Genomic DNA, 24,473 nt, shown 5'->3' on the forward strand with positions numbered 1-24,473 from the left:
ACAGATACACAGTTAAGCCTGAAACCTTAGTTTTACATACAAGTACATTCAGCCTCTTCTGTTTTTTTTTTAGGCACCTGAAAAAATGCAGGATATTGATAATATGTGACAATCAATTGAAGGCAGTACAAGGTTTAATGTACCACGAAACAATATGTTCCTATAACAGCCATGTCAGTAAAAGGAGACCTGAGATGTATGCAGATACAGATTATTGATGTAATCACTAAGGAAAATAACGGCTTGTATTGTTATCTGCTTGGCTTTAGTTATAATGACTTATCGTTCCCTCTATTGACTTTCTCCATCCTTAAAATTTACCAGAGATCTGCTAATTATACTCATGTTGAACTAAATCTCAAGGAAAAAGTTGCTTGATCAATGTCTGGTGGATATGGCCATACCACAATGAGCTAAGAAGTCATCGTACTACCCTACAGTCAAATGTACCATACATGTCCCGTTTAGGAAGGAATGATGACTGTGCATGCAATCTTCATTAACTCTAACCAAACTGTTAGAGAGGAAAGCTGGGACGTCTCTCTCTTGTGCCCCAGAACTCCAGAAGTTAACAAGTTCCCACCCTTTTGCAGTTGATATTGGTTTCATAATACAATGCTCCTGTATATGCTTTTATTTTAACACAAATGTGGCAAAGAGTATAGGAATAATCCATTTCAACCACATGAGATGACAGTGAAGCGCTTAGAGATACAGGACATGTTGTGCAGGACAATTCCAAGTAGGAAGACCAAAACACATGCTACCAAAATGACAGTGCAAACTCCAGACCAGGTTGAACTTTTCACAACACCCCTTCTCTCATGTTCCTCCTCTGCAATATCCTGTGCCATAGTACCTTGTAGGGGTTGCTGTTCCATTGGCATGGTCACCAGGGTGACTGGTTTTTGCTGATTTCCTGGTAGTAATCTGCATCCTATATCACCAGGCAACAGAGCCCTTTCTTTGGTGACAGGAAGTGGCCACATATAGCATCCATTGCTTGGCAATTTAATAAAGACTGGGGTGTTTTCTGAAGTGTGAGGAATTGCAATGACTGCCACTACATCTGGATCGTCAGGTAGCTGTGACACAGAATACCCAGGAGGTAACCTTGTAACACCTCGGCACCAAGGACATCTAAGGTCTTTCTGGCTAGCCCTCATTTGCTGCAGGCAAACCGAACAGCACGTATGCTTGCAATCAAGTAGTTTTGGCCTTCTTCGAGGACTGTAATAATTGAAACAAATTTGGCACTCTAACAGAGAATCCTGGGACAGAGTTTCCATGATCGACTTGGCTTAATTCCTCGGTTTCGTATGCTTAAGTAAAAGCAGTGCAGTTTGTGATTTCACTAAGCCACTTAGCACATATAGAAATGTATCAGGTGTGAATACAATCAAAATCTTCAGAACCTAGAAGAAAAAACAAAAAAACAAAAAGAAAAGTTAGAATTTTGCTGCAGGTATTTATATTGGAAGGTAACTTAAGAACATCTGAGGATTCATATTGACCAGTTTTTGTATGAATACCAAAAGTAAATTGAAAAGTAAATTAAAAGCAGGATTTTAGATTGCTAACAGGGCCATCCTTCGTACTCATTTTACCTATTTTGACCCCATCCTTCTTTGTTGGATGTTGCCTCCCCTGCCAAACACTGCTAACATTATGCAGCAATTAGCTGAGAAACCCCTTTGGTTGCAAGGAACACACATTATAACATGGGTTATATTGTACTTAGAAGTAAAATTTAAAAAACAATGAGATTATATACTCTGGATCACCATTAATCAAATGAGATGCATAATGAACATAATGGTTATAATGTGGTTCACTTGCATTCACCCTGAAGATTAATTTATTTGTATATATTTTGCAGCAGCTTCATGTGATATTAAACCCTCAGCTTTTTAAGCACTTTGAGCAGCGAATTTATTCATTTACGGAGGATGCAGCTTTAGCTTTTCATTTTTGCCAATGTTCCTGTTTAAGCTGGTGCCAAGGCTGCCCCAGGTTTTCTATTTTAGGGTGGCTCCTTTCTCTTGCAGCATCCTGTGGAGTCACCCTTGCATGCATGCAGGGACTAGAGTGGTTTCCCCCTACTCTGTATGCATCAATAGAAACCCCAAAGCCCTATGAATGACAAGGCACTCCCCCCTGCTCCCCATTCCCTTTTCCAAGCGAACAGACTGAATCAGACTGCACTGTTAACACTGGGAATGCTTATTTATATTGTGCCCAATGTGTTAAGCTAAAAATGCTGATTGCTTAATACTACTTTAAAAATGATCTAAGGTCTGGAACGAGGTAATCTATAAAAAGGTAGTAAAGTTTTTGAATGGTTATATTTGAGCTGTTAAAACAAACAGATTCCTCACTACTACAAATGAAAGCCATTTATTTGTATTTTACTGTATTAGTGGCACTAGTGACTGCCAGTTAGCGTCCCCACCAACCAGTGTCAGTTAGCACTAGATTACCCACCACCATCACCATCCCACTAAGCCGCTGATCACTGTCATTACTAGTATATTGTCTGTACAGATCAGGATCATAACTATACTAGTGTCCCCCAATAGTATAGTGTCCCCAAATATGCAGTTTGGTTTTTACCAAAGACATATAGCAGAATACATTTTGACCTACTTTTTTGTAGAAATTTGATTTTATTGGATGTGTTTCATAACAGTAGAAAATATTGTTTTCCAATTTTTTTGTATTTTTTCTTATATATAGTAAAAATAAAAACACCCAGGTGATCAAATACCACCAAAAGAAAGCAATTTGTGTTTAAAAAATAATATAAAAATGTAATTTGCATACAGTGTTGCATGGCCACGATTTTGCCAGTTAAAGTAGCACAGTGCTAAAAAGCAAAAAATGGCTTGGTCATGAACGGGGGAAAGCCTTCCGGAGGTCAAGTGGTTAAACAAAAGTCAACAAGTTTGGTGATATGACCCATAGCAACTCTGCATGCAATGTGTGGGCCAAAGAAAAAACAGAATTTTGCTCCAGTACAAGTTAGCCAGAACTGGGGCGCTGTGGGAACCAGTTTTAAAGCTTTATGGCAAGTGATATTAGCTTTACTGCCCCTAGTCTCCCTCCAGCTAAGATAAACTATTAAAATGAACCTAACTTTTTTAGTTTTGGCCAGCAACCATGCCAGGCAAATCCAGAATCCCCCTTTAGCTCCTAGACCAAATGGAAGAGAACGCCACCAGCAGGCTCTGTGGATTTGCTCATGGGCTTCCCTCCAGCTGAAAATGCCCATCAAAATGAAGTACCAAGCATTTCAACTGCTATATTGTCATTTCAAGAAAATCTGAATACTGTATGTTCAAGATTAGGTTATTAGTTGGTGGTGTCATTTTTTTCACACAATATAATTTCTTGACTAACTATATACAAGCACCCTGCAGTCAAATTCTTTTTGTTTGCAGTTTATTGGCTCTAGGAAGAACAAAAGGAAATCAGTCGTACAGATCTGTAACTATGTGTCATAACACAACCAGGGATATACAGGAAACATCTGTGGTATAGTTTACTTTGCACATCCTGCAAGGCAGAAGCATTTGGTTCTTGTAAGAATCTGAACATCTTTAGCTCAATTTTAGATTATGTGTTTACGATAAATTAGAGCTCAGAGCAGCAATTCTCAATTACAGGAAAGTGAAGTGCTTTTGCCCACCACTCCCATCCACTTCCCAACTTAAATCTATCAACATGATGTCTGTGCCAGCCCGTGGTACACTAGGTTATCACACAGAGTTAAAAAGCATGTATTGTACGTTTTTACCACTCTTACTGGGACAGAAAATTATAGAAAATCTAAATGTAGACAGTTGTCACCAGAACGATAGAAAGTGTCATCAAAGGATACCTTCTAAGCTGAGATTTCCTTTCACTTCCTGTTATATATCTAGGACAGAAAGTGAAGGCAAAACACCCCCAACAGGACAGACAAAAAAAATGTAACTGAATTTTTTTTTAACCCTTCCATACTCTAATAAAAAGAATAAAAAGATGAACATACATAGACTTAATATATTTATTGCATATTTTTGCTGACCCACATCTTTATTTTATCCCCATCCATGCAACAGGCACACACAAATATAAGATGATACTCAACTGAAACGTTGTCTTAGCCCAATGAGCTGAATCAAACACCTTAAGAAAGGATCATGCTATTTAAAAATCTAGCCAATTTATCTTGTTAATATAAGGATGCATTTTTAAAACTTTTGCTTAGCTTTTTGTCTGTTAAAACTGCACGTAAATTAATTCTGTGCAAATGGGGAGATATACTGAATATTCCCAGGCTATATCAAAATTTGTAAAAACATGGAAATGTCCACATTGTGCCCACTAGATGGCGCTGAGGAGCATACTTATTTCCTATAATAGTCAGCGCCATCTAGTAGCTCTAATGCGGTACAACGTGCAGTTCCAATGACTGAACAGCTATAATTTTTTTTATAAATAAGACCATAGTGTTTGTCACAATGCCTCTCACTCAGGACATAGGAGTGTAAGACTGGCACACATCTACACACTGGTTGAACGGAAAAATAAATATAAAATATTTTTTTATATCACACACACACACATAAAAATAATAATAATAATAATAATAATAATAATAATAATAATAATAATAAGTCAATGCCCCAATCCACACATTTGAGGTGGATGGGGGAATCACTCCCGCTTAGCTATTGTGTGTTCAAGGTGGGAAACTTTCCCCTCCATCAAAACACAATGGTTAGCACTGATCATTTGGAAAAAAAACATGACAGGGTAGTTGCACTGAACTTGATCAATAGATCGACTTCTGTACAACCAGGGTGCCCATACATGGATCAAAAATCGCTGGTCCCTGCTGAACTGGAGGAATTTCAATCCCTGTATGGCCATCTTAAGCTGAGGTTTTAAAGAACATGGGAAGCTCTGGGGGATAAAATGCTGCAGCTGCATGATATACTATTCATCACCATAATTTCAGCACATTGAATACAAATACGAGTTTGCAAGTCTCGAGTTGATGATGTATGAAAACTTTACCAACAAGAACCTTTCTTGCTGTCTGTTGCATCCATTCCTAAACCTTGCTTTAATTTTCAGCTGGACTACAGAAATGACAGCAGGAGGCTTATTGTTGGCTATGTGAACCATGAAGAAGTTTATTCTGTAGCACAATTTTCTTGTATCATTAAGTGAATGGAATGAAATTCAGAATGTATTTGACAATAAATGTATAAAACACAGCATAAGGAGTATAACAATCAGTGGCATGCAATGTAGAGTAGCATATGGAGTGCAGTGGTCTGGGGTATGTAGCATATAGTACAATGTATATACTGCACTAATCCAAAATATATCATGTACAGTAGAGCATATTAAGTGCAGTAATTGTGTGTATGTAACATATAATATAACATTTAGAAAAGATGTGCATGCTCTGCCTGCCCTACTAATACTCTGTGCTTAGTGCCTCAATGGCAAACACCAGTCCTGAGTGCTGTAACATGGGTAGAGGGATGCCAATAGCAGAGTGCAAGATTTGATTTACAAAGAGGATTCTTGCACAGATACTAGCTGCAATCAGATAGTGGAAAACAACTGCCATATACTGGAGAATGCCTTACTCTTTACATTACATATTCTGAATTATTGCACTCTGTACAGAGATACTCTACATTTACATTACATAATCTGGGCCACTGCTTTTTTAACACTGTGTCATATACTACATACCCCAAACTGTTGCACTACGTTATACAGTACATTACATATGCTACAGACCAGAATACATTTATTACAGATATTTTTATGTGACACTTTGCATATTGTCCTCTTCAGTCACTCTCTGCCCTCAGGAAGCTAACAATCTAAGGTCCTAGCTCACATACATACATCTGTATACAGTATTAGAACCAATGTTAGCATTGGTTTTTGGAGTGTGGGAGGAAACGAGTACCCAGAGAAAACCCACTCAAGCACAGGGAGAACATGCAAACTCCATGCAGATAGGGTCCTGGTCAGGGGTTCAAATTGAGGACCCTACTACTGCAAGTTAGAAGCGCTAACCACTAAGCCACTGTGCTGCTAATTCCCCCTTCACATGCTATAAATTCCATCCCCTAGACCGCTATACAATTCTTACTCTAGAAATGCTGCACTTGTTGGAACCCATGGGAATCTAGCACCTATTGTTCTAACACAGAGGGTACTAAAGTAACGAAGCATCTTGAATACCAGAACACTATACTTTTTAGACCAAGATCACTCCCAATTGTGAGACATGCTAGTTTATGGTCAAAAGGGCTAAATCGTAAAGCAAACCAGAGACATGCCAACATCCTCTTTCCTTAACCTTTTTCTTGTCCACACAGAGGACAAGTCAGGTTATAGCTTCTACTTGAGGTTTGCATGCATCTCAGACTCATTAAAAATGGAAAATATATACAGGTACAATACCATAGGAGTAAAAAAATGATGGTACAATACCATATCTGTAAAACATCCTATGGATTGCATTGGATGAAATATAATCCTGACGGGATGTTTAAAACTGAAACAAATGCATAATGCATAGCTGCTGTACTGTTATTACCCAAGATATGTCATGCCTTTACAATGATCTATTGGAGCTGTCATGGACGGCAATATGGAAGATCTGAGAGGTTTGTTTGTTGTTTTTATTATTTGTCTTGTGTTGGGAAGCAAACAAAAAAAAAAAAAAAAAAAGAAGAAGAAGATGATAAAACTATTGAACTCCATTAAAAATGAAGGAAAAAATCTGTACTTGTATACACTGAAATCACCAGAGAGTTTGTGAGAAATTCAGAATTTCATCACATTTAAAGAATGGGCAAATTTTTGTTACTCAATTCTTAAGTTGCCCATAAATGGACTGAAATTCAGCCATTTTTTTCCCTCCCTTCCTTTTTTTGGCAGCTGACCGGCTTCCATACACACGTCCCGAATGTCGGCCGGTTTCTATTGAACCGGCCAATGCCACCCAATATTTGGCCCGTGAGTACTAGGCTTAAAACTGGAGAGTGCAAAATCTGGTGCAACTCTGCATGGTAGCCAAACAGCTTCTAACTTAAGCTTGTTCGACAAAAAAAAAAAAAAAAAACCTGGGTGGAATGAAGCAAATACTACCCTTACTTTAGTTTTATTAGAATTATGGCATTGTCCAAATATTTGGAACACCAACTCTATGGAAAACTAGTCTTAAGCCTCGTACACACGCAACGATTGTTGGCCGTGAATTTTCGGTCCACGTCCGATCGGCCGATTTTCGGCTTGTTAGTATGATGCTTCTGACAACCGACTCCGACTTTTCGGCCAAACAAAATCTGGTGTGCATGCTATAAAATTTTTGTTGGACGTCAACAGAACGGCCGATTGTTCATCAGTCAGTACAGATTTCGGCAGACAAAAATCTGATGAGCAAAACTGGGCATGCTCAGAGAAGAAAAAACACACGGAAAGTAAACCAGAACATGATATCACTTCTGAAGTTGGTTTTTGTTGCCCGATAAAATTTGTGTGCAGTCTAGAGCACATTTCAACCAACACAACACTGGACAAAAGACGGCCGATCGGTCGGCCGATAATCGTTGCGTGTGTACGAGGCATAAGACAGCCTTTTCATAGAAATGAATGGGGACTGTGTGTGCAGTCCTTTAGGGAGACTTTTGATCAGACGGCTTTGCTTCTCACCTGCACACTGCCCCACCTTGAATATCTGCGAGAAAGGAGGTCAGGAGTGTAGGATTTAAAGGGATTCTGGAGGGAAGAGGTTTAAAAGCAAAAAAAAAAAAAAAAAAAAAAAAAAAAACTACTAAAATTACAGTTATCCTTTAAAGATTATTGTTGCCATAGTGATTAAAATACCTGGATAGTTTAATCATTTCCCCTTTTTCTTTGCTTGATGGCATCCAATACTATAAAGGAGCCCTGCCAGGAAGAGGATCAATTACTTCACAGTAATATTTTCTATTGAGCATTCAGCTTGTAATAAAAAAAAAAACTTGCAGGCCTTATGATTCAATCTTTAAAACTAGAAAAACAATTTCCATCCTAGAATAAACTTCTTATTTGATCATTGACTATTCACATACAATTTCTAATCTAATTAGCTGGTTGAGAGAATTTATAGGCAGCAGGTCGCTTTTCAAAACACCATCCATTACAGTCAAACATTAGAAAACAGATACAAAACCTGCACATCAAGATTAGAATAAATAACCAAAAGTCGTCATGAATTGGCCATGGTCATTTTTTGTGATTGCCTTTATGGTTAAAGTGAACTGGTGCACAGACTTTGAACATTAAAAGTACTTACATATTGAGAACATGCAGTAAAAACTCTTAGATACAAACACTTATTACCCTCAGTATCATAAGGCATTGTGGAGATTTTCATCTACAACTTTCACAATAGAAGCACAGAGATGTTACCCCTTACTTTCTATTGTAGCAGAAATCTTAGAAGGTTGCCAACAACAATAAAAACACACAAGTGTTCCCAAGCTGTTAGAAACCAACAGTCTTTAGAGCCTTTGTTGGGATTTTGAGAATTTTTTTTTTTTAAACAACATTTCACACACAGTGGGAACAAAGATGCCTATTCTTAAGTACACTGTATTAACAGTGGAGGAAGAGATACATTTTATTGCATATGAGGCTTACTTAAAGTGTTACAAAACCCAGGACTCTGCATTCACCATGTCTGGTCTCCCGCAGTACACAGAAATGGAAATGCAATTATTTTAGTAAATATAAACGACTAAATACCTTTTCTCATCAGCATTATATAGCAGTCTTATGACTTCTATCAGTGCCTGGTTAAAGCTTGTAGGATTTTTCATTCTACACTGCACTCCTATCAGGATGCTGGACCCCTCAATGGAGTCGGTTCTTACAACTCTGGGGCAGCCGCGATCCATACTGGAAAAAAGGTCCTGTGCATCTTCTGGTCTGTTTCAGGTCCGAATTCAGGCAAAAATTCAGACCAGATTCCCACCTGAAGCGGAGAACAGGGAGGCACGGGACCCCTGCTGCGAGCCATGGCCGCAGCTAGCGTGAACCCAGCCTACATTTCAACTGCACCCCAAATTTGTAGATATCAAAAGGGTAAAAATGTAGACGTCTAGATATTTTACTTCTTTTTATTTAAATCATATCTGTTCTTGACAGTTAGAGTCTAGGATTTTGCTGGATTAAAAATTGTATATTTGATCTATACACATTTTGTTGTGCCTCTATAGGGATTCTCTATTGCTAATCTTCATTGTCATTCATAGGATTGACAAGGACTGGCAAGATCAGTACCTGAAAGCCAGCTGTTCAAATCTTGCACACAAGTAGATCAACTAAGCTCCTAACCTTTAAATGCTTTTGTGCTTACTTTTTCTACTACAGGTATACATATGTGTTCCAATAGCTGCAATTTTAGGGTAATTTCGCTGCTTTTCATACCTCAACAGAAAAACCAGCATAACTTACAGTCAGTAGGATGTGTCCCTGGGCATCGATGAGCAAGGATTAAAACTAACAGAACAGGCATTACCAAAAGGAAAACATCTTACTGACTGCAAGTTATACCTTTTGGGTTGATTTTAATTGAAGTCCCACCAGCAGCTTAGATTTCATTTCTCTTTGCCTTGCTCTGATACAACTAACCACTGCAGGGAAGAATACTACTGAGTATTTCCAGCTATGGGAAAAATGTGACTCATTTCAAAGCCGGTGTTTGGTCTTTTGCAGATCAGACACCCAGCCCTGTCCCATGGGGGCAGAAAAGAGTTGCTTTGTGTAGATCATGGCCTGGAGCTTGCAAGGAGCTAACTCTTGAAACGTCACAACAAAACGCATCATATGCTAATGACTGTCATATGGTGTATTATTTTAGTCAGTGTTTTTTTAAGGATTTACCATTTAAGTAAACAGCAAAATGCACTTCATGCCCACGTTACGGTGTTGCCGAAAGAGGGAAAAGACCCCTCTCTCTGTCCAGGTTACCGCCCCATCTCCCTACTTAACATAGATGCCAAACTGTATGCCAAGGTCATTGCCAATAGATTGTTCCCGCTCCTCCCCGCCTGTATAGCTAATAGCCAAACTGGCTTTGTTCCTGGACGTGAGGCCAGGGATAACGTGTCCCGCACCATTTCCCTCTTGTCTTATGTTTGGCGGCACTCCCAGCCCACCCTGTTGCTCTCTACTGATGCTGAAAAAGTGTTTAACAGGGTGGACTGGGAGTTCCTAATGGCCACCCTCCAGGCGTTTGGTCTGGGGCCACGCCTGCTTAACATGATTAACGCCCTCTATCGCTCCCCCCCAAACAAAAACAGCAAAATGCAAATCAACACAAGAAAAATGCAACAGGCACATCAACGTGAGGCATTGGTGAGAATATGTCCTACAGAACACTACGAGTTCTCTTGTCCTTTTATTTATTTACTGAGTGGAAAAGTGTAGCAAGATTCATGACTTTTCATTGGTGTGAGCAAACATTTTAGGTCCAGGTCACGCTAGCAATCCTAGGACCTATTAAAAGCCAAAAAAACACTGACCTATTTCAATGGTATCCCTACCTCACTGGCTGTAAGAGGCATCCATCACAGTTGAAGATTCTGCAGCATTTCAGCCAGCAAGTGAACAATTTTTAACCAAAAAAGGAGTTGCGCTGTGTGAAAACAGAGAAGGTGAAATGACAACATGAACAGCGTTTTGTCACTAGTGATGTCGCCCTGGGGCATATGTGATGAAACGCATCGAATTAGCGACGTCCTGGCATCACTGCACTCCATTGATCTCGGAAGGACGAGCCAATTTGTTGAAGCCGGCCGGTTAGTTTTAATGCGGATGTTTACCATGTTGCTGTAAGTGTAATTTTATATACAAAATAAAAATATGGTATATTTGACACTATGGCAGATTTTTTATTATATTCCATGGGGAGAGTCACTCCTTTGAGAGGTTGATAAGTGTGACCAGTGATTGGAGATCTTATAGGAGATTCATCTGTCTGCCTATCCCTTCGGTGGCCCAAGGCCCTGGCTGGGTAAAAGCCGCAAAGTGTTGAGGACCTTTAAAGCATGCTGGCTATACACACTGAGGAACCTAAGGGGTAATCCTCTGCATTGTGTAAAAAGGCTGTTTGATCCTGTCTCCTATGATCCTCCCTTCCTTTCACTATACCAAATCTATTTCCTGATAATACAGAGCCAGGGGACAAGCTGCACGTGCTCAGTTTGCTGTGTATTGCTACAGAGTTTTTTTTCTTGGGAGAGTGATCTGCACAGGGCCAATCAGCACTGTCCAGAGAGAAGGTCAGAGATCCTGCATCCTGATAGGGCAAGTCAGTGCTGAATGGAAACTCCTCCTACAAGCTTTAAGCAGACACAGATAGAAGTCACAAGGCGGCTATATACTGCTAATGAGAAAAGGTATTTAGCAGTTTATATTTACTAAAACAATTCCTTTTCTATGTTGTGTGTACTGTGGGAGACCAGATATAGTGAATGCAGGCTCCTGGGTTAAGGAACACTAAGTGTCTGAGGGTTTTTTGTTTGGAAGATTTACAAGACTGTCAACATTATAGCAAAAGGATGCATATTAGATTGGAGCTGATGTTTCAAATTTGACAGAATCCAGTTTTTACCAAAAATTATTTTGAGCATTTATAGAAAGAGCAAAAATGTGAATCAGTCTCTGAGCAAGTTCTGTTTGCTTTAAGCTTAAATAAATAAAAAAATAAAAAAGGGAATAAGGAACAACACAGACTAATGGTCGAAGTAACAGTTCTTTTTTAAAGCACCTTTCTTGGTGACAGAAATGTGCTTTTAACACACGGCTAAGCAGTCAATACAGCTTTCCTAAGTGGAGAACTAAAAATGTACTGAGAATAGCTTGGTCAGTACATTGCTATTAATATCAGATCAATAACGAATTTTCACTTCTGTTCCAAGGTTTACCAACGTGTGGCCGAGTAGTAGATTGAGTAGTCTGGAGAACGTCATGGTAAAAGTGAGCAAAACAAGAACAGTACTTTTAAAGAAAGTTTACACTAATCCTGTCCACGATGAACCTAAAAAAGCCAAAGATGAACCAAAAGTTTAATTCAACAGATTCAAGACTTCAAGCAGTTTTCGGAGAACTTATCTTTAAAAGCAGCTAAGTGAAAAGTACCCAAATGTTGATTTTGGATCAGCATCCTGCAATGCCCTTTACAGGATTAGATGGACCGATATACAAATCTGTTGGCAGCTGAAATAGCACCTTTATGTGCATTTTGAAAAATATTCCTAAAGCACAGCCCTCGTGCTCAAGGACCTCAGGCATAGCTTGTTTTACACCAGTACTGCCTTTTGTGCGTTATCTGATGACCAGATTGATTAAGAGGGTGCTAATTAATAAGTACATTGACCCATACCAAGCAATCAGAATCCATTCTGTACTGGTCTTACTTTAAGAGATTAAAGTGTTTGTTACCCCAGCATTTCATATTCCTGATATGTGGCTGCTGTACCATGTAATTGAGAAATGAAAAAGTAACTTATTCTCTTTGCATTGCTACCTTTGTGTGAAATCCCTGGTGTTCCTGCTAATCCTTCTGCTTTCCTTTTAGAAAATGGACCACACTAAGTGGGGGAACACACCATGGTCAGTTCTCTAGCTGTGCTGGGAACTCAGCTTGCTCTCCCCTCCAATAATCAGACTCGTCCTGACACACCCCCTGCACAGTCATGCACTGGGAAGTTCAGTGTGCTGCTGCTTCTCCTCCCCCCCAGCTCTTATACAGTTCTGAACAGAGGGAATGTGATCACTTAAAAAAAAACAAAATAAAATGGAAAAAATAGGTAATCTAGAATTTCTTTTCATATCTATGCACAAGTGGTTTGCCTTTCATTTCAATGTTAAACTGAATGGGTTGTTTTACAAGGTGATTGTTTGCAATCATGTTAAAGTCTTGTTGGCTGCACTTTAGAATATGTGCCTAATCAACTTTTGTTTTTTTTTAATGGACGGAGGCTGAAAGTGCCAATGCTAAGAGGTTTCTTACAGAGCAAGGATGTACTTATGGACTTCTATAGTACCATCTCCTGAGCATCTTTATCTATGAAAAACAGACCCATAGAGACCCCATGGCATGGCCAAAGGCATGGAGTATTTCAGCCAAAATCAAAGCAGTGTGCAATGCTGGAAGTGTAAAATTAAGTATTTATATATACAAATCTGCTTTGTTAGACACATTTGGCAAGTTGGAATATCCCAAGTGAAAAACCCATCAGTCTTCCATGCCAAAAGTCTGCTTTGCAGGACTACTAAAAAACGGCTCTGGATCTCCATGTAAAAAGTAAACCAAAATCTTTACCAGCGGTAGAATATTCTTCTTTTCACTGCATAGTAACCTGTTTTCTGCATTGCAAGTCTTTACATTTTTCTCAGAAAGCGATGAGGAATGGCAGCTTTTGTATTGTTCCCAATAAAAAGGTACACAGGCACACCTGCTGTGCCTGGAAGCATTGCTTCCATATTACCTGACCCCAACGTATTTACTAAGAAAATCCTGCTGCAAATGATTAACCACTTAAGGACCAAGCCTATTTCTGACATGTTGTTTACAAGTTAAAAACAAGTATTTTTTGCTGGAAAATTACTTAGAACCCCCAAACATACACATACATATTATATATATATATATATATATATATATATATATATATATATATATATATATATATATATATATATATATATATATACATATACATACACACACACACACACACACACACACACACATACATACAAATTATTCACAAAATAGAAGAAATACAAAATAAACATCAATAGCTCTTGGTTTGGAGCTCCATGCAAGATTTTGCCTCATGGGGTAAGGATGATTATGAGAAAAGTGAGGGATCAGCCCAGAACTACACGGGAGGAGCTTATGAATGAGCTCAAGGCAGTTGAAACCACTGTCACCAAAACAAACCATTTGAAACACAATACGTCCCCAAGGATTGAAATCCTGCAGTGCCCACAAGGTCCTCCTCAAGAAGGCACACGTATAGGCCCATCTGAAGTTTTCCAATGAACATCTAAACGATTTAGGAAAGGATTGGGAGAAAATTCTGTGGAATGAGAAACATCGAGCTCTTTGGCATTAACGCGACTCACTGTGTTTGGAGAGAGAAAAATGCTGACGATGATCCTAAGAACACCATCCCTACAGTCAAGCACAGAGGTGAAAACATGATGCTTTGGGGCTGTTTCTCTGCTAAAGGTACAAGCCAACTTTGCTGCATTGAGGGGCGATGTATTGTAAAATCTTGGATGAGAACCTTCTTCCCTCAGCCAGAACAGTGAAGATGGGTCGTGGATGGGCCTTTCAGAATGACAATGACTCAAACATACCGCCATAAGGAGTGGTTCAAGAAGGAGCACATTAAGGTCATGGAGTGGCCTAGCCAGTCTCCAGACCTTAATCCTATAGAAAAGTTATGGAGGGAGCTGAAACTTTGAGCGACAACCAAGAAACCTTAAGAAATTAAGAGAAGATCTGTAAAGAGGAGTGGACCACAATCCCTTCTGAGAGGTGTGCAAAGAAATATCTTACCTCTGTTCTGGCCAACAAGGTTTTCTCAACCAAGTACTAAGTCATGTTTTGCTTGGGGATCAAATACTTATTTTACTCAATGAACTGCAACTCAATTTATAACATTTGTATCATGTGTTTTTTGTTTTGTTTTTTTTCTGATAGAAACATAGAAACATAGAATGTGTCGGCAGATAAGAACCATTTGGCCCATCTAGTCTGCCCAATATATCTGAATCCTATGAATAGTCCCTGGCCCTATCTTATATGAAGGATAGCCTTATGCCTATCCCATGCATGCTTAAACTCCTTCACTGTGTTTGCAGCTACCACTTCTGCAGGAAGGTTATTCCATGCATCCACTACTCTCTCAGTAAAGTAATACTTCCTCATATTACTTTTAAACCTTTGCCCCTCTAATTTAAAACTGTGTCCTCTTGTGGTCGTTTTTCTTCTTTTAAATATGCTCTCCTCCTTTACCGAGTTGATTCCCTTTATGTATTTAAAAGTTTCTATCATATCCCCTCTGTCTCTTCTTTCTTCCAAGCTATACATGTTAAGGTCCTTTAACCTTTCCTGGTAAGTTTTTTTCTGAAATCCATGTACTAGTTTAGTAGCTGTTCTCTGAACTCTCTCTAGAGTATCTATATCCTTCTGGAGATATGGCCTCCAGTACTGCGCACAATACTCCAAGTGAGGTCTCACCAGTGTTCTGTACAGCGGCATAAGCACTTCTCTCTTTCTACTGCTTATACCTCTCCCTATACATCCAAGCATTCTGCTGGCATTTCGTGCTGCTCTATTACATTGTCTTCCCACCTTTAAGTCTTCTGAAATAATTACTCCTAAATCCCTTTCCTCAGATACTGAGGTCAGGACTGTGTCAAATATTCTATATTCTGCCCTTGGGTTTTTACGCCCCAGGTGCATTATCTTGCACTTATCCACATTAAATTTCAGTTGCCAGAGTTCTGATCATTCTTCTAGTTTCCTAAATCCTTTTCCATTTGGCGTTTCCCTCCAGGAACATCAACCCTGTTACATATCTTAGTGTCATCAGCAAAAAGACAAACCTGACCATCGAGGCCTTTTGCAATATCACTTATGAAGATATTAAACAAAATTGGTCCCAGTACAGATCCCTGAGGTACCCCACTGGTAACATGACCTTGTTCTGAATGTTCTCCATTGACTACAACCCTCTGTTGTCTGTCACTCAGCCACTGCCTGATCCACTCAACGATATGGGAGTCCATGCTCAATGACTGCAGTTTATTGATAAGTCTTCTATGTGGGACAGTGTCAAAAGCCTTACTAAAATCTAGATATGCAATGTCTACTGCACCTCCACCGTCTATTATTTTAGTCACCCAGTCAAAAAAATCTATAAGATTTGTTTGACATGATCTCCCTGAAGTAAACCCATGTTGTTTTTCATCTTGCAATCCATGGGATTTAAGATGTTCCACAATCCTATCCTTTAATAGGGTTTCCATTAATTTGCCTACTATTGATGTCAGACTCACTGGTCTATAGTTGCTCGATTCCTCCCTACTACCTTTCTTGTGAATGGGCACAACATTTGCCAATTTCCAATCTTCCGGGACGACTCCTGTTTTTTGGTTGATATTTTGTCTCCATCATTTAAAATACACCTATGATACCAATTAAATTCGCTTCATTTCTTTGCAAGTGGGCAAACTTACAAAATCTGCAGGGGCTCAAATAATTATTTTCCACAATGTATACAAAATATACATATATAGTATAATATATTTGTATATATTAGCAGAGAGCAGCAGTTCAAACCATAGTCATAGCGTTCTTTTCCAGGAATACATTGAATGGTTAAGCAAAGGAAGTTCAACATAATTGTGTTAGGATTGGTCTATTGTCAACAACTGTCACATTCATGAACGATGGGGTCATTGCCACTAAACATAAAAAAAACAGTTAAGGTAATGTATATTTAGAAAACCTTTTGAATCTCAAAAGTATTCAATGACTGGAATACATTATGGTTACATAAATTATAATATGCCATAGATCGTAATAAAACATCTAAGAAAAAAAAAAAAAAAAATCTATGGACATATCCTCATTTTCCTAGTCATTCAGTTTTTGCAATGCAAATTGAAACACATACATGAATAAAATGAATGCTATATTATAGTCATACCTAAACATATCCACACTTATACTAAATGGGAGAACTCTAATACATCAAATGGGCATTTCAGGTATCCTAGCGCATTTGTAACATGGCGCTTTAAATTTTGGAATATGGCCAATAATAGCCACAATTGCATTAAAACAAAGGGACTAAAACAACATTTAGGCTCCTTTCACATGGCCGCTCCGTGTGAAAGGTCCGCTGCGGGACTTTTTTTTTTTTTTACCACGGAGCGGATGACATTTCTGTCATCCGCTCCGTGTGCCCGCATATCATCCCATCCGTTTGCGGATGATATGCGGACATAATGTAAGTATATGGCACTGCGGATGTCAGCGGATGACACCGCTGACATCCGATTTTCCTTCCTTTCCGTGTTTTACACGGAAGAAAAAATGGGTTCTGTTCCATTTGTAAAAACGGAACAGAACTGAATGGAGGAAAATCGGGTGTCAGCGGGTGGTATTCCGCTGACACCCGCAGTGCCATTCACTTACATTATGTCCGCAAATCATCCGCAAACGGATTGGATGATTTGCGGACACACGGAGCGGCCGTGTGAAAGGAGCCTTATAGTCCAACTTAAGCCAAGTTTGAATTATATACAAAGTGGGAGAGTATTAGAATCTCTGGGCTGCATTTCCTGCTATATGTCCCCACAGAAGAGATTCACCCCCTATCACACACACTTCCTTCTGTTCAAAGACAGTCGGTAGAACGGGAAGTGACAGAAATCTCTACAATGCAGACGCAGACTTTACAAAAGCCTTAAAAAAAAAAAAAAAAAAAAAAAAGAGAGAAGAGAGAAACGTTTCTGCATTGGAGTCAATCAGAAAAAAAAAAAACATAACCTAAAAACTTTTCATTCTATTTAAAAGCCATTGTAAAGTCGCATGGTTTTTCACCCTAATGCATTCTATGCATTAAGGTAAAAAGCATTCTTTGCTGCAGCTGCCCCCCTTTTTCTTATCTGAGCCCATCCATTCCAGCAAAGTGTATGAACCCAGCGATTCCAGCCACTGTCTCTGTCCTCGTTGGATAGATTGATAGCTATTGGCTCCCGCTGCTGTCAATCAAATCCAGTGAGTCCCAGGACACAGCAGCGGGACTCGGGAGCGAGCCCGCACAGGTGCACCCATGGAAAGTGCATCTCTGTGGGGACATCCGATGAAGAGGAGGAGCCAGGAGCGCTGCCGAAGGCATTCCAGAAAAGGAAGATCGGAGCTGCGCTGTGCAAAATCTTTGCACAAAGCAAGTATGACATGTTTTTTATTTAAAAAAAAAAAAAAGAAAATGTAACCTTTACAACCCCTTTAAAGTTGAAAAATACTGTATGTTTAGGATGATGATTTAATAAAGTAATACATATAGCAGGGGAATGAGCCCTGGCTACCAATAGGGTAAAAATGTTTCATTATTCTACACTACTGTTTTTGCAGCCTATTATTACATTAAATCTCTTAGCAGAGAGGAACTGAACTCAAATATGACAAGTTGGCAGTGTATGATACAAATCTGCAAAATACAGAAGCTGCTTAAGTGAAGGCAGACACAGAACCTAGTGTTCAGAAATCCACAATAATGCTGACGTCTGTTCCTGGATTCAGGCTGGGTTCACATTGGTGCGATGGAAGACATTGCATGTGATTCGCACCGCACTGCTGTACAAATCACATACAATGTAAATTCAAACTGTATAGCTGAATTTGCATCGCATTTGGACTAAACTCATGCAGGACCCTTTTTTTTGGTCCGGTTCACACCTATGTGATCCAATTCCTGTCCGTATTGACAGTTCACACTACGATATGCGAACCAATCTGGGGGGGGGGGGGGGGGGGTTCATTAACTTTGTATTGACACTCCCAGCAGTGTCAACTGCCTGCGAGTCGGGTGCGATGCGAGAACAGCAGTGGATTTGCAGGGTTTCCCGCATCGCACCAATGTGAACCGAGGCTCACCTATACTGCATCTTAATGACAACTCCATTACTTTACAGAGGTGATAACAGTATGGTGCTTGTACAGCAAAAGCCCATCTAGCTGCTTAATAAGTACAAGCTAGTGAGCTGTATCTGCAAAACAAACAACAGTTTAAAGCATTGAAAAAAAAAAAAAAAGGTTTAGTATGTGATTTTTTTTTTTTTTAAGACTTTTTCCTCCCCCCTTCCATTTATTTTCACCTGGTAATTCTGCCGATAATCACTTCCTGTCTCAATCCATGCATTAGGGAAGAAGGAAGAAGGAGAAGGGATGGAGGTGGTGTCAAGTGGTCCTTTTGAAGGAAAGAACCCTCAAGGGAGCGCAGATCAATTCCCCCGAAGCTGAGACCCTGCAGAAGTTCAGGTTATCCAAGCATCTTATAATGGAGCTGCATATCCAACTGATCGGGTACCTTGAGCCCTCCACACAGAGAAGTCATGCCATACCAGCTACATGATGTTCGCACGCAGAATATTACATTTATGCAAGATGCTTGGGATAACTTACCGCACAATGTCATAGGGTATTTTCTATAAGATAACCCATGTCCACACTTCTACTAAATGGGAGAACTCTAATACATCAAATGGGCATTTCAGGTATCCTAGCGCATTTGTAACATGGTGCTTTACATTTTGGAATATGGCCAATAATAGTCACAATTGCATTAAAACAAATGGGACTAAAACAACATTTATAGTCAAACTCAAGCCAAGTTTGAATTATATACAAAGTGGGAGAGTATTAGAATCTCTGGGCTGCATTTCCTGCTATATGTCCCCACAGAAGAGATTCACCCCCTATCACACACACTTCCACACCTATTTATTTTATCGTGCGTGGGGGGCCTCCTACATGATTTTCGTCTAAGGCCTCAAAAAGTCTAGAGCCGCCTCTGTTACCACATACTCAGATGTGATAACATATCACTTAGTGAATTGTACCCACTATAACTTATAACAAATAAATTAAGGTTTGGTTAGGTCCAGATCGAGCACACAGTGTGCATTACAGCTTAGGAAAGGGCATCATTATATGGGCAGCACAGTGGCTAAGTGGTTAGAACTTACAACGGGCAGCACTAGGGTTGTGGGTTTGAATCTCAACCATGGCACTACCTGCCTGGAGTTTGCATGTTCTCCCTGTGATTGGGTGGGTTTAATTTGGGTACTCTGGTTTCCCCCCCACACTCCAAAGACATGCTGGTAGGTTAATTGGCTCCTGTCTATATTAGCCCTAGTATGTATGAATGCGAGTTAGGGACCTTAGATTGTAAGCTCCTTGAAGGCAGGGGTGGATGTGAATGCGCAATATATAGGTTAAGCACTGCGTAAAGTAATGGCACTATACAAGAATAAATAGGATATAAAAAAAAAAAAATCTTTAGGACACAATACATTTTGCTATAGAATTTACAAATGACACTTGTGAATTCTGATTAGTTAGTAGAATTTATTGCACAGTTTATAAAAACAGCCCAACTTTATTGTTTTCAATCAGCCTGAGCAGACCGGTAGATTTAAAATAAGAAACAAGGACAGTAAAACACAAATTACAGAGCATCATTACCAAGGACAATGCATAATACTCAACAAGACACCCACGCCTCTACAAGCAATTTCCAATATACAGCGCAGCTGCTGTGTTCAAACACCAAACAGTGGTAAATCAGAATACTCAAAGGAAAATAAAACAGTGCTTGCACTTAAAGTGGTTGTAAAGGCTGAAGGAGATTTACCTTCATGCATTCTGTGCATGAAGACAAAAACCTTTCAATGTGCAGCCCAGCCCCCTCTAATACTTACAAACCTGATCCAGCGATATGCACAAGAGCTGAGAGTCTCTTAGGACTTCCTCTCCTGATTTGCGAAGACACAGCAGCGGGAGTGGAGTGAACCCAAGAAGAGAAAGGTCAGGTCTGCTGTGTGCAAAAAATGATTGCACGGAGCAGGTAAGTATAACGTTTGTTTTGTTTTTTTCTTGTTTTTTAAGCTCAACCTTTAATATCACAAAACTCTAAAAAGAAATCGTCCAATAAAGTAAATACAATAAATTCCTGTATACAGTGTCCTTTTTTCACCTGTGTGAAAAATAAATGTACATATACTAGTGCTCCTCTCCACCATGCTCATGCGCAAACACTTCGCACTCACCAAACAGATTGACTCCAACTAACTACACCAGGAGTAAAAATGCGATTGTTGGTGTGACCATACACCAATACATAAAGTATAGGAGGAATCCTGCACCATCATTCAACCATCAGCTTCTGCCTGGGGGGGGGGTATCACTTTAACACTTGAGCTGGTCCTAATATAGCCTCTAATGTATCTACTCAGAACCTGATGATAATGGTATTAATATAGGCAGAAAGGAGAGGTCTCCCTTATTAGCAACAAGGTGTGTTAAAGCACTTACAGCTTTAAAGGGAAGACAATCATATCTGTATTTGACCAGGAAATCCCACTGGCTCATCAAGTGTCCTTGCCATAGAAGCCGGAAGTTACGTACCATCCTACGCATTTCGTCATTTAATGTGCTCCTGAAGATGTCACGTTTAGAGAGTGAGCAACACTACTACCTACATTATGTTATTAAAAGTAGAAATAGATAGCTCTTTTAAAACAGGAACGTACATGTGGGCACCATTTGGTACAATCAGCAGGGGGTCCATAAAACACTTCTGTGCTGTTCAGTTTATTTTTCTGTATTTGCAAACCATAGATTTGCTGACCCATGTTGGATCTATGGGTGGCTGGAAGTGGACTTGTGTCAGGTTATATCAGACTACCACAGATTTATCATGTTTAGATCCAGAAAAAAAGACAAAAACATTTCAATTTTGGGAAAGACGCTGGACAGACGGTGAGATAGTCTGATGTAAAAATATGCACGCCCGTTTACATCTGCCTACCTCTACACTGGACATGGTGCTTCTGATCAGGTCAACCTGAAAAACTGACAGGTGGACCTGGTCATACCGACCATATGAAAAGGGTCTAAAGGGCTCATCCGAAGAGATTTGTATAGGGTTGTTGGTACCTCAAACCAATGTTGGGTGGGACTTTTAAGGCAAGCATAGAAAGATTCAACAAAGAATGTGTAAAGAAATAAAAATAATATTTAATGATAAGAAAAACATTTACAAGATAAGTACAAAAGGTGATGGGGTTATAGACCCTTGTGAAGGGGTGAAATAGATAGAAAGTTGTGACACGTGGTTAAGGTGACTATTAGGATATCTCTCTGTTATTCCAGGCCTTCTGCTTGGACTTTCAGAGAGTGTCTCCTATATTCCCAACGCGTTTCGGCTCATATAGGGCCTTTCTCAAGGGTGTCAGTCACCAGTTCTGTAGGTTTAATACAGATAGGGTGTTAATAACTCATATTCGCACCACCTGATTTTATTCCATGTGGTGAATGCTTTCAAGAATTTATACATACATATATTTGTGTTTTTTAAATCCTAATGTGTTGGGGTAGTTCCCTTCTTAACACAACGAGAATCCATGCGGCTTTCTGAAAACCTATTGTAAGATCATATATCAACTGTGGGGGTATAGTTTTTCTTCTGGTGGTGTGTTTGTTAAAATTGGTCAAACTGTACTTACATATACAGTACATATGGTTCTATGGGAGAGAGGTGGGTACTGCAAGTTTCACCAAGCGGTGGTATAAGTCAGGTCATATTCCTGGATTTGTCCCTCATAGTAGGGTTTATACCACTCTGATGAAAAGGTCAGTAGGTTCAGCCCCTTTCTGTATATAGAAAGTGCATAATTTATGTGTCACAATAAGTATAAGTAGTATGACTTTCCCAAACCTTTTGCGGTGCCATAGTATATGTGTAGAAGAAATGTACCTTATCTTTTCTCGGGTTGCCCATGTTTCTTGGAGGGTGACCAGAGGTTTCCCTTTCAGTGAGATCGGGTTGACCGTATTTCCTGGAAGGTGACCAGAAGGTTCCCTTTCAGTGAGATCCCCGTTTTCATAGATTGGCCCTTTTTAAAATAGAAGTTTTCAATTCTTATTTAGCTTAAGGAGCAACTGTTGGCTGGTCAAAATGTAGATGGGTAAAGGATAACTTACAGTTCAGCTTTCTGGTGATCGCCGCTCTCTGTCCTCTCTGCTCCTCGTCCGAGATGGGAGTGAGAGAGACAGTGATTCCCCGGCCTTTTTATCAGGTCCGCGCATGCAGAATGAAGATCAGACGTGCAGCGCCGACGGCGCATGCGCGGACCTGATAAAAAGACCTTTTCATCAGAGTGGTATAAACCCTACTATGAGGGACAAATCCAGGAATATGACCTGACTTATACCACCGCTTGGTGAGACTTGCAGTACCCACCTCTCTCCCATAGAACCATATGTATATGCAAGTACAGTTTGACCAATTTTAACAAACACACCACCAGAAGAAAAACTATACCCCCACAGTTGATATATGATCTTACAATATATGTTTTCAGAAAGCCGCATGGATTCTCGTTGTGCTAAGAAGGGAACTACCCCAACACATTAGGATTTAAAAAACACAAATATATGTATGTATAAATTCTTAAAAGCATTCACCACATTGAATAAAATCAGGTGGTGCGAATATGAGTTATTAACACCCTATCTGTATTAAACCTACAGAACTGGTGACTGACACCCTTGAGAAAGGCCCTATATGAGCCGAAACGCGTTGGGAATATAGGAGACACTCTCTGAAATTCCAAGCAGAAGGCCTGGAATAACAGAGAGATATCCTAATAGTCACCTTAACCACGTGTCACAACTTTCTATCCATTTCACCCCTTCACAAGGGTCTATAACCCCATCACCTTTGTACTTATCTTGTACATGTTTTTCTTATCATTAAATATTATTTTTATTTCTTTACACATTCTTTGTTGAATCTTTCTATACTTGCCTTAAAAGTCCCACCCAACATTGGTTTGAGGTACCAACAACCCTATACAATAATTACCCAGGGACGACGGCAAAACCCTACTATGACAGGATAATAGTGATCAAATCTTTTCTACATCCTAAGAGATTTAACCACTTGCTGGCAGTCACCTGAATAGGCAAGATCTTCACAGGAGATTTGTAACAGCTGAATGAATCCCTAGGCCCCATTGATGACATTATATTAGAGGGAACGCATTGGTTAGAGCTACAGCGGTGACGTCATCACACCCACCGTTACATGTGATTTTTGTAAGTAGTTTTAACCTTATTAAAATGCTGAATTAATGATTAATAATGATACCACAAAGCTCCATTTAAAATTGTCCATGTAGCGGATAAAAAAAAAAAAAAAAAAAAAAAAAAAAAAGAAGAAGGAAGAAGAAGAAGGGCCACATTTTCCTTTTAAAGCAGTACTAAAGCCTCCTAATTTTTTTTAGCAAAATCAAGTTGCTACGGACTAATGTAAGACTGATCAATAAAGCATTCATTTCAAGACAAGTTCATAGCAACACAAATAAGTACCTTTTTACTGCCTCCTTAATAGACCTTCCGGTCAAGCGACACACTCTTCCATGGCACCTGATCTTAGTATTCGGGATGACATGTCCCATCAGCTATCACGCATTCATGCCCCCTTGTTCTAGAAATGTAATTTTACATTTTCCCTTGCTTTACCAAGGGCTGCTGTACATTGTACAGTTTTCCTATATGGACAACCAGTAAGCACCATTTTAGTTTT

At 39.5% G+C, this 24,473-nt stretch overlaps 1 protein-coding gene across 2 annotated transcripts in view; it reads right to left on the reverse strand.

Moving 5' to 3' along the window:
* Nucleotides 1–264: 264 nt before the first annotated feature.
* The window catches only part of RNF152 (ring finger protein 152), a 42,110-nt gene continuing 17,901 nt past the window's right edge, over nucleotides 265–24,473 (reverse strand). For both annotated transcript variants that reach the window (XM_082259252.1, XM_082259253.1), the window contains exon 2: nucleotides 265–1,415. In XM_082259252.1, the coding sequence (XP_082115378.1) occupies nucleotides 678–1,289 (612 nt within the window). In that variant the 5' untranslated portion in view covers nucleotides 1,290–1,415 and the 3' untranslated portion in view covers nucleotides 265–677. The remainder of the gene's footprint in view (nucleotides 1,416–24,473) is intronic.

This window comes from Pelophylax lessonae (assembly GCF_965119305.1).
Source record: "Pelophylax lessonae genome assembly, chromosome: 5".
Classification (NCBI taxonomy): Eukaryota; Metazoa; Chordata; class Amphibia; order Anura; family Ranidae; genus Pelophylax; species Pelophylax lessonae.